This window comes from Pleurodeles waltl, chromosome 6 (assembly GCF_031143425.1).
Source record: "Pleurodeles waltl isolate 20211129_DDA chromosome 6, aPleWal1.hap1.20221129, whole genome shotgun sequence".
NCBI classification, from domain to species: Eukaryota; Metazoa; Chordata; class Amphibia; order Caudata; family Salamandridae; genus Pleurodeles; species Pleurodeles waltl.
This window is the reverse complement of record NC_090445.1, coordinates 1,598,920,526-1,598,935,347: the sequence shown is the minus strand read 5'-3', so window position 1 is coordinate 1,598,935,347 and position 14,822 is coordinate 1,598,920,526. Positions and strand designations below refer to the sequence as shown.

General features: G+C 45.3%; 1 protein-coding gene across 3 annotated transcripts in view; it reads left to right on the top strand.

The window, feature by feature from the left end:
• The window catches only part of ABCA2 (ATP binding cassette subfamily A member 2), a 499,989-nt gene that overhangs the window by 444,655 nt on the left and 40,512 nt on the right, over positions 1 to 14,822 (top strand). For all 3 annotated transcript variants that reach the window (XM_069241449.1, XM_069241450.1, XM_069241448.1), the window contains exons 42-45: positions 1,509 to 1,650; positions 2,492 to 2,626; positions 3,325 to 3,428; positions 5,909 to 6,001. In XM_069241449.1, the coding sequence (XP_069097550.1) occupies positions 1,509 to 1,650; positions 2,492 to 2,626; positions 3,325 to 3,428; positions 5,909 to 6,001 (474 nt within the window). The remainder of the gene's footprint in view (positions 1 to 1,508; positions 1,651 to 2,491; positions 2,627 to 3,324; positions 3,429 to 5,908; positions 6,002 to 14,822) is intronic.

Below are 14,822 nucleotides of genomic sequence, written 5' to 3'. Positions count from 1 at the left end.
GTATTTATCTGCCATTTCCGCCTTTCTTAGGCTCCCTGATAAGACCTCACTCTTTAAATCACCTATTGTGAGTAGGTTCCTAAAAGGGCTCACCCACTTATTTCCTCCCACTCCATTTATCATGCCTCGTGGGACCTTAATCTTGTACTTACTTATTTGATGTGTACCCCCTTTGAGCCAATGCATAATTGTCCCTTGCAGCTCCTCACCTTCAAAACTGTCTTTCTAGTCTCTATCACCTCTGCTCGCAGGGTGAGTGAGCTTCAGGCCCATTCCTCAAAACCTCCATACTTGTCTGTACATCCTGACAAGGTAGTGCTACACACTAGAGCTTCCTTCCTTCCTAAAGTGGTTACACCATTTCATGTAGGCCACTCCATCACTTTGCCTACATTCTACGCACCCCCACATCCTTCCCATGAGGAGGAGAGATTCCACCGTCTGGACCCAAAAAAATTGTTGGCGTTCTATCTCAATCGTACTGAAGATTTCCGGGTGGACGATCAACTCTTCGTTGGCTATGTGGGTGCGAAAAAAGGGGAGGCGGTGCAAAAGCGTATGATCTCTTGATGGGTGCTTCTTTGCTTCCAAATGTGCTACACTTTGGCTAAGAAGCAACCTCCTGAAGGCTTGCATGCTCATTCCACCAGAGCAACTGCTGCTTCCACTGTGTTAGCACGTGGAGTTCCTGTCCTGGATATCTGTCAGGCAGCTACGTGGGCATCCCTGCACACGTTTGCTGAGCATTACTGCCTGGATAGTCAGGTCCGTCGTGATGGCTACTTTGGCCGTTCGGTCCTGCAGGACTTTCTAGTATGATCTTGGTTCTCAACCCACCACAGAGGATGGCATTGCTTGGGTATCTATTCTAAGGTAAGGAATCTGCAACTAGAAGTCTCTATCATATGTACAAGTTACTTACCTTCGGTAACTAAATATCTGGTAGAGACATATTCTAGTTGCAGATTCCTTACCGCCCACCCATCCTCCCCACTTGCGAACTGATGTCTAGCGACAGGGATTCCCCCTTTCAGGTCCTTAGCTCTGGCGCACCAATCTCAGTGTTCTTAGCGGCTCTGCGCTCTGGCGTGGAAAGTCGTTAAAAGAAACTGACGTCACTGCGCGAGGGCGGCGTCTATGTACTACTCCCGGCGTCATCACGGTGACCACGACGCCTGCAGAGTCGACCCATGCCACCTGCCGACGCGCAAGGGTATTGCTCAAAGAAAAATCTCCAGATCCAGTCTGACACCTGGGGGAAAATTCTAAGGTAAAGAATCTGCAACTAGAATATGTCTCTACCAGATATTTCGTTACCGAAGGTAAGTAACTTGTACGATAAGTTTTGGATGTCAGGTACGTGATGGTTTGTAAGCTATGATAACAGAGTATGTAGCTAGATCTTTTGGGGCGAGATGGACTAATTGGCTAATCAAACAACAAAAAAGTAGTTGTGCCTTGTGCGCAGAGTGGTTAGTTGTTCAATTAATTCTCCTGTTCTGTCTTAGCATCCTGAAGGAGCTCCTGCAGGTGCAGCAGAGCATTGGCTACTGCCCTCAGTTTGATGCTTTGTTTGATGAGCTCACGGCCCAGGAGCACCTGGAGCTTTACACACGCCTACGCGGGATTCCATGGAAGGACGAAGAAAGGGTAAGACTCGGAGAGCATTTATTTAATCAAGCTAGTGCCAGAAAAGCATAATATGACTAATACATGACCCAACATGGGAAGATACCACTTCTCACATCAGGCTCCAGGCACTTTTGACAGGTAGTGTAAGATAATTATTTTGTAATTGACTCCTGTTGGTGCTCATATGGTGCATATGCACACATGTTTTGTGTGGGGCGCCTGATGGTTTACAAGTGGCCAGGCCACTAATAGTTACCATTGGTCAGAAAACCACACCCTTTGTGAAAGACATGCCTTTTCTCAAGAGTGCACTCACTTGAGGTGAAGTGAGACTTGAGTACCTTCTGTACTATACACAGAGTGAGTTATAACTGATGGAAGGTTTGAGTTGAGATACCACTCTAATAATAGGGGCTCTATTGCCTCTCAATAGAGATGGATAAGGTCAATGTAATTTGCACATAGCCTAATGAATACTGATGAGGAATAGATTTTTGTTGCAAGAAATCATAAACGCTGAATGCAAAATCTCATCAAAGTGTAGTAATTGGACAATTTTGTGACATGATGAAACAATTGCTAGTTGTGCATCACACAGTTTGTTGCATTATTACATCACGTTTGAATGCAGATGGAGCACCCTATAAAGTCCTCTGGCAACCACATTGTGGGTCTTTGAGAAAGTAGGATCCTGAAGTAGGTAAGGGAGAGCGTTTGTTCTTGAAATGGAACATTGATTCTTATTTTTCTGATTGTGTTCCATTAGCCTTGATGAATTAAAAAGAAATCTCAACCAGAAGGTCAATTGAGAGGGTCACTCCTGTTAGGTGAGACAATTATGTTTTCTGCTTTTCTATAGGTGGTGAAATGGGCGATGGAGAAGCTCGAACTGACCAAATATGCTGACAAGCCAGCCGGAACCTACAGTGGAGGGAATAAGAGGAAGCTCTCTACGGCAATCGCACTGATTGGGTATCCATCCTTCATCTTCCTGGTAAGGGCTTAGGACAGTAGCCACTGAGACCATCTTATTTCTGCCCCGTAAACAGTGTGAAGTTCCGCTGCACTTTCTCTTGTCTGCTACGCACAATCTTAACTTACGAGGACTGATGATCTTTTTTTCACAGCCATAAGTCATGGTTAGCCTAAAATGGATTGAGCCACCTAATCTACAAAAATACAGAGAGTGAAAGACACAGCATGTGCAGGAACATCTTGAGCACATATTTTCAGGGCAAGCAGCTCGTTCATGTTGTCTGTGGGTAAAGAACCCTGTGACAGGGCTTGTGCTTTCTCAAACGCCAAAAACCCATCCTTAACTGGAAGAACTGCATCAACTGGTGGTGTGCAGGTCACAGGACTATGCTTAGAGTCAGCCCACACCTTTTTAAAGAGCCTAACGAACATTGCTCCAACCAAAATGAATGTTGTCCAGACATTTTGATCACCCCCAAACATACAGAGAGCCAAGTTTGAGAGCCGTAGGCCCCCCAGTGCTGTGGTAAATATGCCTCTGAAATGTATCCATAGCTTATGACCCTGGGTGGGAGATGCCTATTTCTGAGTACCAGCTTAGGTAATACTGTGGGATGGTGACATTCCATCGTCCTGCCACGTATATCAAGGCCACACTTCCTCCTTCACTTATGGTCTTGTATTGTATTGGTTACATTTTTACTCATTTTTTTTAAGGATGAACCAACTACTGGAATGGACCCCAAAGCCCGGCGTTTCCTCTGGAATCTGATCCTTGACATCATCAAAACTGGGCGCTCCGTAGTGCTTACATCCCACAGGTCAGTGAGAGCTTCATTTGGTAATCTTACAAATAATCATTCTTAACTTGCAATCAACATAGTTGACGTAGCTGGGGTAAATATTGTACAATTACATTTTGCCACCTTGGCATTTAATTGGCTCTGCACCATGTTCATTGGTGGTTTTTGTAATGGTGCTCTGTGCTTAGTTCTTACTACACTTCTTTTTGACCTAGGACCCCTAGTGTTCTACAATGCCCTGCATCCTAAGAACAAAAACCAAATATGCTGCTCTGCACCCGAAACACATTACACCTCACTACACTGCATCCTAGGGATACTAACCCAAAGGTCTGCAACGCAACTTAGTGGCAGCAACTCAGCACTCTGCTTTGCTTTTTTTGTGCTTTAATTCACTACATTTCATTACAGGAATATTAATTCACCGCACCAATCTTCGTCCTAATAATACTAACCCTCTACATTTTCCGTAAAGAAACTAACTCACCATGCTGCATTAATCCTTAGAGACTTTAAACCACCACACCTCAACCTACAGCCACCAACCATCACACAGCACTACCTCCTAGTTACAGTAACCCATAACAATGCATTGCACCTGAAGGACAATAAGAAAAAACATGTACTGCATCCTAGGGGGACTATCCCCTATGGGAGTTCTCTAACTGCACTGCGTTCCTAAGAAAGCTAACCCTCAGCATTCATCTTAGAGACACCCACCCATTACAGCCCATCACCGAACACTTCATCCTAATCCTCAAACTGCAGTCTGTGAATGCTAACTCGCAGTGCAGGGATAGTAAACCCAATCACTTTAATTACAGTAGCTCGCTGCACTGGTCTATATCTAAACCTCAACTGTCTTCATTTTCAGTCCTTTTCAGGGCTCCCTTTTTATAACATTTTCCAGAATTAGCTCAAATTAGTGTTTCATTTTTAAAAGAGGAGCTGAGGGTGGCAGGCTTTAAAAAAGTTATGGAAGGTTATATAGGTTTTTGCAGCCCTAACATTCGAAGTCATAAAAGAAAGGACGAGTAAAGAAGCCAAGTTCCCTAGAGGTGCTAATACTAGACACAGTAACACTAAGACTCAAAATCTAGACATATTGGGTTTGTAAATGAATGTATTTTCTGCAGCATGAAATGCAACTTAAAGTAGGGGGTTATCCAGCATGGTTTAGTAGGAGCAGCCATCTGAATCCTGCTTTTTCACTACAGTGTTCATGTCATCAGACACCAAATTGTGGGCATACAACAAACCCAACCTGTAATCTAAAAAGTTCATACACAGAAAATAAGTAAAACATTACAGAAGCAGCAGTGCACAACTTCCTCTTTAATGAAAATGTGTTTGAAGTCAGCCAAGCAAACCTGAAAAGTGTTGGATATATTTGGGAGCATTATGTCCACTCTCCATTCCTATATAGCACTAGGACAACCATTCCAGGTGAAGACTGAGCAACATTAGTAGATACATTGGTCATTGGACATGTGTTTTCCAGGACTATTTTTCCTTCTTTTACCTATTGTAATTTAGGGTCTGAGTTAGAGTTTGGTAGACAAAGTACTCCAACGCAAATGCAACAGAGTACCCAGTTCACCAAACTCTAGAAATGCCTGGCTCAGTTAGAGTCAGGCTTATCTCAGGTATTCCATCAACGGAGCCCCTGTTGACTCAAACAACATAGTACTTGTTCTGATAATCCAAGGGAGCAGGAACCATCGGAGGAAGAAGTTTACACCATCCATCGTATTTAGGGTGGACGGTGTAAAGCCTTATTTTCGTTTGTCACTGAAATGAAAAACCTGGTTGTAAACAGGAAAAGAAATGACCCACACAGCCTGGGAGAGAACTCTCATGGTATGGGGGCTATGCTACCGTCTGTCAGACATTTCCTACAGTGACAGGAACTGTCATGATGGCAGTTCTCTTAACGTAGAGAGTTGTACACTGGATCAGTGAACAACTGTAAATTTAGCAGGTGGAGGACCCTCAAGATGGAAGAGCGGTTAACCATATGGAGTAAACGCTGTCTGCCAAATTCTAAATCGGGCTCTTAGGACTTTATTCAGATTGCTTCGTTAGAGAAGAGCCAGTACTACCACTCACAGAAACCCAGGACTGGAAGAATATGTCCCTGATGCCAGGGAGTTTTCCGATGGCCTTCTAATTCAATTGAAGTGCATTTACCTGATTTTTATGTGAAAATCTGGGACTTTTGTTGATTAGTTACATGGTGAATTTGGTAAGACCTTATAAAATAAGAACTTCTTGAGCAGAAATGGTTTGCCCCTGGATAAGCTCTAGTTTGCCTCAAACTCTCAATTTCGCAATAGTTAACACCTTGAATGTGGCTTGTCTCAACTGTTGGCAGGAATTAGTAAAGTTTTACCAGTTGACTGTTTGGGTGCAGGTATGAGTGTGAGGAACTGCAGGGGCAGTATCGATCTTTGTAAGTAGTACTGTCAATGAGATGTGTACAATTTGTGTCTCCTCAGCATGGAAGAATGTGAAGCGCTCTGCACCCGGCTGGCCATCATGGTGAATGGGCGCCTGAAATGCCTTGGCAGTATCCAGCACCTGAAAAACAGGTACATGAAAATATCATGGTTCACTACCAATTGATCTAAGCATAGCAACCAACCAAAATGGCAACCATGTGTGACTATATGGGTGTGGGCAAGAGGCAGTTGTCAGACCACTTTTGGGGTGCTGGGGTGCAGGGCAGGCAAGACTCTTCTCAACCCTGTGTAAAAAAAATAAATAAAAAAAAAAAAAAAAAAAAAAGTTGTTTGCCTCTGGTGCCCCGTTATGACTGTGCTAACTGGCCCAAGTATACCACCTTCAGCACTAGACTACCATTGGTAGCAATGGCGAGCAGTCAGAGGCTTCTCAACGCAACATGGTAGGGCTGCTCGACCCCAGCACTCCGCTCTAGACTAATCCATTAAAAAAAAAAAAATCTTTATTGGTTTTTCATATACACAGTGTACCTGTTATTATCAGCTAAAAAATTGTCGAACTCAGTACTTGACTTTTACAAATAAAAGTATGTTTATTACCCGCTAGATCTGTAAACACCCCTCACAGACACATTCCGGATACAAATAAATGTTCTGGCACTAGAGTCCCTTGGTGCCTCTCCCTGCTGTGGCCCCAGGCACCCGCGTGACTCAGGCAGACATCCCCGCCACAATGACACAATATAGCAAGAATTAGCCGAGGTGCACTTTTACTCCCGATACTTTGAATAGGACACATTTTCACAGTCATTGTACAGTTCTTCAATCAAAAACAGAAGCAAGGCTGCTGGTCGGGCCAAGTCCTGGCAACCGGCCCTTCTTCCTGCTAGTTTTACTGCTCAACCAGTTCTAGGGCTGAGTGCAGGCCAGTGGTCATTGTCATGCCTTCTTTGTAGTCACACCTGCTCAGTTGTTCGAAGAATTGTCAAGAGTACCTGGACTCCACAGGCCGGCAGAGATAGTTGTAGCCCCTACTAGCTGTTGGGGTCCAGAAGGTTACAGCCATGGGTTAGCTGGGTCCTTGGCAGCAGGTGAAGCGAATGATGGACCTCACATGGTGGATAGGGTGTACTTAAGTCAGGTAATACTTGCCACAGAGGCTCCAGGCATACCATACTCAATTTCTTACTGTTAAAGCAACAGTGGCAGCACAGTAGTCACCCAGTGCCTGCAGTATTAAAATCAACAAGTGAACAATGATTCCTAGTGGTGTATATTCAAAGTATTTGAAAGTCTATTAATCTAGCCATCACTACAAAGCTTAATTTATAGTCAGCATATGCACAGGCTTGGTTAATGTGCATCTTAAATATAGGCCATATTGCAAAGACTGCCATTTAGTGGCATTAATGCTGCATTTATTTTTATTGTTCATGTGTAACCACAAGAAAAATGCCCTGTAGTTAAGTGATCACACGTGAGGTTCAAACTGAACCAAGTAAATGTATTTACAAATACAGACAATAGACCATAAAGTCTCAAGTAACTGGTAAGGGATTAGTACAATTTGAACAAATTAGATTATTTTACAAATGTCCTATAACCAGTTGGGTCAACAGCATTTTGACCCAGAGTCAATTATAGTTATCATCTTCAGGACAATTGGTTATTAAGCAGCCACCAAAGGGGCTCAGGATTAAAATGCTATTGACACAACTGGCATTTGGACACCTATAAAAATATGAAATCGATTTCTGTATTATTTGCTCTTTATTTCAGATTGTGGGTACTTTTTATTTTTTGTAGTATTTTGGTTGGTTGGGAGGGTGTACCCTATCCCCAGTGTAACCGTCCCCCCATTCCACCAACCATAAACGTATGATCAACATTAACCAAGGTTGTGCCAATGCTAAATATGATTAAGCTTGGTCACTAGGAACGATTGTTTGCATGTTGGCACTCAAATTCTTGGTTCGTGGCTCAAGTTACGCCACTCTCACTCTCTTGGCTCAGCAGCTCAGGTCATGCCACCAAGGACAACTTCAAGCTTAACCGCTAGGTTGCGCCATGTCTTCACAATAGCAGGAGAGGCTGCAGCCTGCCAATTCCGGGCAGCAGAGATTGCTGTCTGTAGTGGGGTCACACTTCACATCACTCCTCCTGGACAGTCACTCCTCTTGCTGGGTTTGTAGGCTACTTTCCACTCTCATCAGGCAGGTTGCCTTCTAATAGCTCTGGACTGGTGATCAACTTAAGTGGCAAAGGTTAGCCTTCAGGTGATGCTCCCTCCCCTCTGGACTGCTGGGTGTCAGGCAGACATTAACTCTGCACAGCGGTCCTCCGAGCACTCTGTCAAGCACTCCCTTCCTTAGTCGAAGAGAGCTTGGAACTGGAACAACAAGTGGGACCCACCTTTACATAGTTGAAAGAGACAGGAGATGCGACCCACTCTCTGCACTTTCAGAACTGGGCTATGATGGTTCTCCTTTATAGTTTCCTCTCTAGGCTGCTCTCCAGACACATCCCTTGTGTAGCGTGATGGTTCTCGCAGCAGGGTAGTTTCCAGCCTGCAGCAGCCACAACAGAGGCATAAAGGAATGTGAGCTGCTTCCCCCGCATGTGATGTGCCACACTGAAGGATGATAAGGGGAAAGGCAAAAGGCTGGCTTCTCCTAAACAGTTTCTTTCACCTTGAACAACAGAGTCTGTAGTCCCACTCTGCACTCTAATCATCTACAAATTAAGACATAAGACAAACGACCAGCTCCGCACAGCAAAAAGGCCAGTCAGATTTCTAAAGGAGGCATGACTCCTCTCTCCCCTCTTCAGTGTCTCTCTGGGTCTTCTTGCTCCAGCTTCAGGAATGTCATCAATACACTTTCACTGTGTGGGAAAACAACCTCACCTCTATCTTGTACACAGGGCCTGGCCATCGGTATCGAAAAATGGATTCCACAAACCTCAGTTACTCTGGTTCACTCACACACACAATGCATGTACTACGGTAGTCATATATAAAAAAAAATACACCACTTATATTTGGGATGTTAGTGCAAGATTCTGGGTCGGAGTATAGAAGCAGAACTTTACACAAGTTAGACAGTAGGTCTATTCCAGTGGCACAAATAACGAGCATTAGCAAAGCCAGTAGGTCTCCGCTTTTGGACTTGTTGGCTTTGCCAGTAGTTCTAGTCATAATGTACAGCATTTGCAATGGTGTGCAGCAAGCAAGCACGCATGGGGAAGGGCAAGCAATGAAGGGTGCTAAATCGAGAGTATGGGGGCAAGATGGAGGTGTGGAAGCATCAGTAGAGAGTGCACCAAACAACACAGAGATGGGTGCAGGCAAGTAACACAAAGGGTGCAAGGAAGGAACAGGAAGGTTGAGCAAATGGAGAGGGAGAGGAATGTAGGGAGAGCAAATGAATGAGAGGAAGCATAACATGTTGCTGGTTGAGAAGCAGACATGTGTAAAAGCAACACACATAGGTGTGATAAGTACACAGGGGTGTGTGTGGAGGTACATGGCCCACAAGCATGTTGGAGGGGGAGATGTATAGAATGGAGAGAGCAGGAAAACACCCACACCCTGATAGAGTGCTTCAACAAAAGGAAAAAACGTAGTGCATGAAAATGGAGCAGTGAAACTACACAAATAATGGTCCTTACTCCAGGGGAAGGACAAATCCAAGAAGATTAACTGAAGCACACTATGTGCCAATGAATTAGAAGTATACAAATTTGAGGGACAATGAAGCCAGACAATGATAAAGTAATGAATGGGCTCTGACCCCAAAATAAGTTAACAAAGTGGCCCGCAATAGACAGCACAATCATTATCTTAGGCAAGACCTAAAACTGTTTGTCAACAACTATAGACTCAAAACATGGTATGGTGCTAGCACTTCCCTATGTACTAAACCCAAAATAGGTACAGTGGTCAACTATTTTGTATGAGGGCACATTTGGTGCACCCGTCCAAGTCACAAAACAGGTTCAGGACCTTACTCATGTCAAGGGACTGGCCTGAGCCTCGGCCTTTGGCTGCAGCCTCACACTGATCTAGCCTGTGCACAGACTGAAAATCCAGAATTCCAGATACATGCATTTGGGCAGGGGAACCAGACTGTACACCATGCAGTGGACATTCCCACCCTGACACCAGTGTTCTCTAATTGTTATTGGATGGGGTGAAGCCATGTTCATCATTCAGCCTGCACACATTTTCTACCACAGTTTGTATGTTTTCTTGTGTAAGCGACCAAAGTTCCTTCCCCACTATTTGAATTTTTGGTGCAGTGTGTATGTTTGTCACCAACACTGTGGTGTTTCAGTAAGTCAAATTATTAATTTGTCCATGGGGATCGAAGGATAAAAGAAGGTGCCTTTGTCCAAAATATTTTTGCTTCCACCTATTTCAGTTCAAAAATTGGTCTACTTTCACCACAGGCATGGCCAACTTTCTCCGTTACTGCCACCTCCCTCTCTATCCATTACTCCGTTCTGCTTTCTGCCTTCTCTACCCTTGTTCTCCTCACTTCACTCCTTCGTCCCTGCATGTCTAACACTTTTCTCCACTTATTTCTGATTTCTCTCTCGTTATTCTAGAATACAATTTTCCTTTCTGCTTATGTACATAGTTTGCTGTTTCTCCTCTTGATCCCATGTCTAATAGGACTCTCCTCTAGTCTTCATCAACAATCTCTGCACTGTATCCCTGCACTGGTCTTTTTTTCCATTTTGTATGTGCTTGTTTTCCTCCCTGTACTGTCATCTATATATTTTCTCTGCCCCTCGTGCTATCTATCTTTCTTTCACACCTGGGCTTGTATTATATAATGGGTCATTAACCCTGTTTGCGTCACAGCGTCCCTTTACCCAGGTTTGCCAGGTCTTGTTAGAAACGAGGTCTCTAGTTGGCAGAGGTATACATTCTTGTCCAAATAGAGACCACGATCCTAGTCAGGGTAAGTCACATTCAATCCAAATTATCCTGTGCCAGCCCTCTGATAGCTTGGCACTGAGCAGTCAGGCTTCATTTAGAAGGCAATGTGTAAAGTATTTGCGTAATAAATTATACAGTAACACAGTGAAAACACCCGAAAAATACACATTACAGGTTTAGAAAAATAGATGTTTATCGTTTTTACCTTTTTAACCAGAGATAAAGATTCAGGGCCTGATTATGACCTTAGCGGATGGGCTAGTCCGCCACAAATGTGACATATATCCCATCCACCATATTACAAGTTCCATTACATCCTATGGCACTTGTAAAACTGCATTCGAGATATCCGTCACGAGTAGCCCATCAGCGAAGGTCGTAATCAGGCCCTCAATAAACACAAGTTGAAATATCACTTTTGCAAGCTTTAAAAGAGCCTTAAAAATCAACAGTTGTCTCTTCTTTACACAAAGTACCTGGTTTGCGTAAAAAATAACATGCATGGAGACTGCAGAGGAGATGCGTGGAAAAATAAGGTGTGCGTTGGATTTTCCGACGCGGCACTGACGATGTGCTGTTTCTTTCCGCGCTGCAAGGGGCTTTGCATCATTTTTCGGTGCGCAGTCTTGATTCCTTACTGCAATGCGGGGATATTTTTGACGCCCAGGGACGATGCGGGGAAATTCTGGCCGTGTGGGAAGAAGTCACAGGGGTTGGGTCGATCAGTGTGGCAAAGCGTCGAATTTTCTGTCACACGGCAAGCACTGCATCGATTTTCCACTCAATGAATTTGCTGCGTCATTCAGGTTCGGCTGTGCATCGATCTGGTAGGGCTGTGCATCGAATTTCCAGTCGCAAGGCAGGCGCTCTGTCAAATCTTCACTCGGAAAGGCAGGCTGTGACGTTCCGGCTCAGCTGTGTGGCGAATTCTCTGTCGCAAAATAAGTGTGCGTCTTTTCCGGCAGGCTGTGCGGCGATTTTTGGCGCATAAGAAGTTTCCTGAAGAGATTAAGGCCCTCGTTACGAACATGGCGGTTCGGCCCGCCATGCCAGCAGTGGCGGCTGAAGCTGCCAGCAGGCATGGCAGGCCGAACCGCCATATAAAGAACAGGGTGACGGCCGCCAGCGGCAGCGGTAACCCACCGCCAGGCTCCCGCCATCAGGCAGCCTGGCGGCAGGATCAAACACCATCCGCCAGGGTAGCACTGCTACCCTGCGGATATTGTTTATTTTGCCGCCAGCCTTTTCTTGGCGGGATATCCCGCCAGGAAAAGGCTGGCGGAGGGGGTGCCCCGGGGCACCCCTGGGGGCCCCGTCATGCAGGTCACTGCCTGATTTCCGGGCAGTGATCTGCGCGATGGGTGCAACTCCATGTGGAGCCGCCGTCAATGTTCCGGCCGAGCCTTTCTGAGAGCTGGCGGGCGGAAACAAGGTTTCCGCCCGCCAGCTCTCAGAAACATTCATAATATGGCCGGCGGGGTTCCGGGGTCGCTGGCGGTCAGTGTTTTGACCGCCAGCATGAACACAGCGGTTGTTTCCGCCGTGTTCATAATGACCCCCTAAGTCTTTTTAGCCCTGAGACTTCAGAAAACGAGAGGCAAGCTCAATCCAAGCCATTGGAGAGCACTTCTCAGCAAAGTCAGAGGGCAGCAGGGCAACAGCAGGGCAGCAGTCCGTCTCAGCAAGCAGTCCAGATGGGTCCTTTGGCAGCCAGGCAGTTCCTCTTGACAGGTTGCAGGTTCGGGACCATAAGTGTCCGAGTTGGTGGTATCAGAGATCCAGTTTATATACCTCGAAATGCCTTTGAAGTGGGGGAGACTTCAAAGATTGGTTTTGAAGTGCACAAGTTCCCCTTTCAGTACAGGTCTGCTGCAAGGGTCCCAGTAGGTTTGGCAGACCATTGTGTGAGGGCAGGCCACTAGCGTGTGAAATGTGTCAGGCCCTCTACCCTTCCATCCCAGGAAGACCCATTCAGTATGCAGATGAGTGCAGGTGTGACTGAGTGTCCTGTGTTTGTGGTTGTCTGGGTGAAATGCACAAGGGAGCTGTCAAGCAGCCCAGCCCAGGTGTTGATTGGAGACAGGATGTAAGGCACAGAAGGATTTTAAGGGCAGAGAAATGCTCCCTTTCTAAAAGTGGCATTTCTAAAATAATAATATAAAATCCAACCTCACCAATAAGCAGGATTTTATATTACCATTCTGCCATACTAAATATGACCTGGTTACCCATTTCTGATCAGAATCTACCACTCAAACAGTATATGAGGGTAGTCCTAATGCTATCCTATGAAAGGAGCAGGCCTCACAGTAGTGGTGGAAAACGAATTTAGGAGTTTTCCACTACCAGGACATATAAAACATACATGTACATGTCCTGTCTATTACCTTCATAGCACCCTGCCCTATGGGTTACCTAGGGCATCCCTTAGGGGTGACTTACATGTTGAAAAAGGGGAGTCTAGGGCTTGGCAAGTACTTTTAAATGCCAAGTTGAAGTGGCAGTGAAATTGCACACACAGGCCTTGTGATGGCAAGTCTGAGCCATGGTTAAGGGGCTACTTATGTGGGTGGCACAACCAGTGCTTCAGGTCCAATAGTAGCATTCAATGTACAGGCCCTGGCACCTGTAGTGCACTTTACTAGGAACTTACAAGTAAATCAAATATGGCAATTGGGAATGAACCAATGTTACCATTTGTAAGGGAGAGAGCATATGCACTTTAGCACTGGTCAGCAGTGGAAAAGTGTGCAGAGTCCTAAAACCAGCAAAAACAGTGTCAGAAAAGTGGAGGGAGGCAGACAGAAAGTTGGGGGATGGCCTAATACCTGTTACAATCCTTGCACTGGGTGGCAGCTTGATAAGTGACATATGGAGCTGCTGCTTACAAGCGTCTGTTTCACAGGTCAGGCACACCTGTCTGCAGTTTAAAGAGTGAACAGAGACACCCCTGCTGGCAAGTGCAATCAGTGACTGCACCTGCCTGCAGGGGGATGTTCAGGTGGGTCCATGGGACCCTCTTTCTCTCCTCCATAGGGTGGGGAGGGGTTGAAGGGGCACACTGACGGTACGTCACCTTTTTGAGGTGCCTTCTAAGAGCCTGTGTCCCTCCATGCCTGTAATAGGGCGCAAAGGCAAAGTGATTCCCTCATTTGCATGAGGCCTCTCCCCCCACACAGAGGGAACTCCCTCTCGACATAGTGCTGATGCTACATTTGCACCAGCGTTATCAGTATTACAGGAGGGATCACACGACCATCTGCAGTCCCTTCTGTAATACCATAGAGCCCCGGGTGTGCCCAAAGCAGGTGCACACGCCTATTGTGTTCCACCGCCCCGAGGGCATCATGTATAACACAGCCCCTGGCCTGTCTTCTCACTCTCTATTTGACTTGCTCTCCTTCGTCCCTCCTATCATGCTGTCTTTTATCACTTCTTTTTTTACCTCTGTCCCCCCAACTGTATTTTTAGATAACCAAATTGTATTGATTCTTATCACAGAAACCTTTACAAAATAAAAATACACATCAGACACACAGTGCAATTGGCAAGGCAAGCCTGTCATCCGTGCTGTAACCCCATAGTCCCAAGAGTTAAAGACAAAGCAGCGACCTTTGATGTAAATTGGGAGAAAGATACCCATCTAGTTGCTGAATTGCACAATATGACACCAGATAATCTGGGATCAATCCAGGCTTGCCAAATTGTGGGATTCTATGCAAATATTTTATTTCACCGAGCCCCCTTTTTCGTAATTATTACATTTGAGAGTTCCTTCATATACAAAGTTCTGAATGTGTGGTTTTCTAAAACCCCTTGTGTTTGCTTTAATAGACTTTGGCGTTGCTCAACATAAAATGATAGTCTAGGCCAAATATAGGGTACTTATGACAACTGACCTGCATCTTAGTACAATAATAGCATTGTCGTGAGGTCTGGGTACAGGAGAGTTTCTAAGTTGATGTTTAAAACTAACACTTTAAATAAACGCCCGTCAATGCTGTG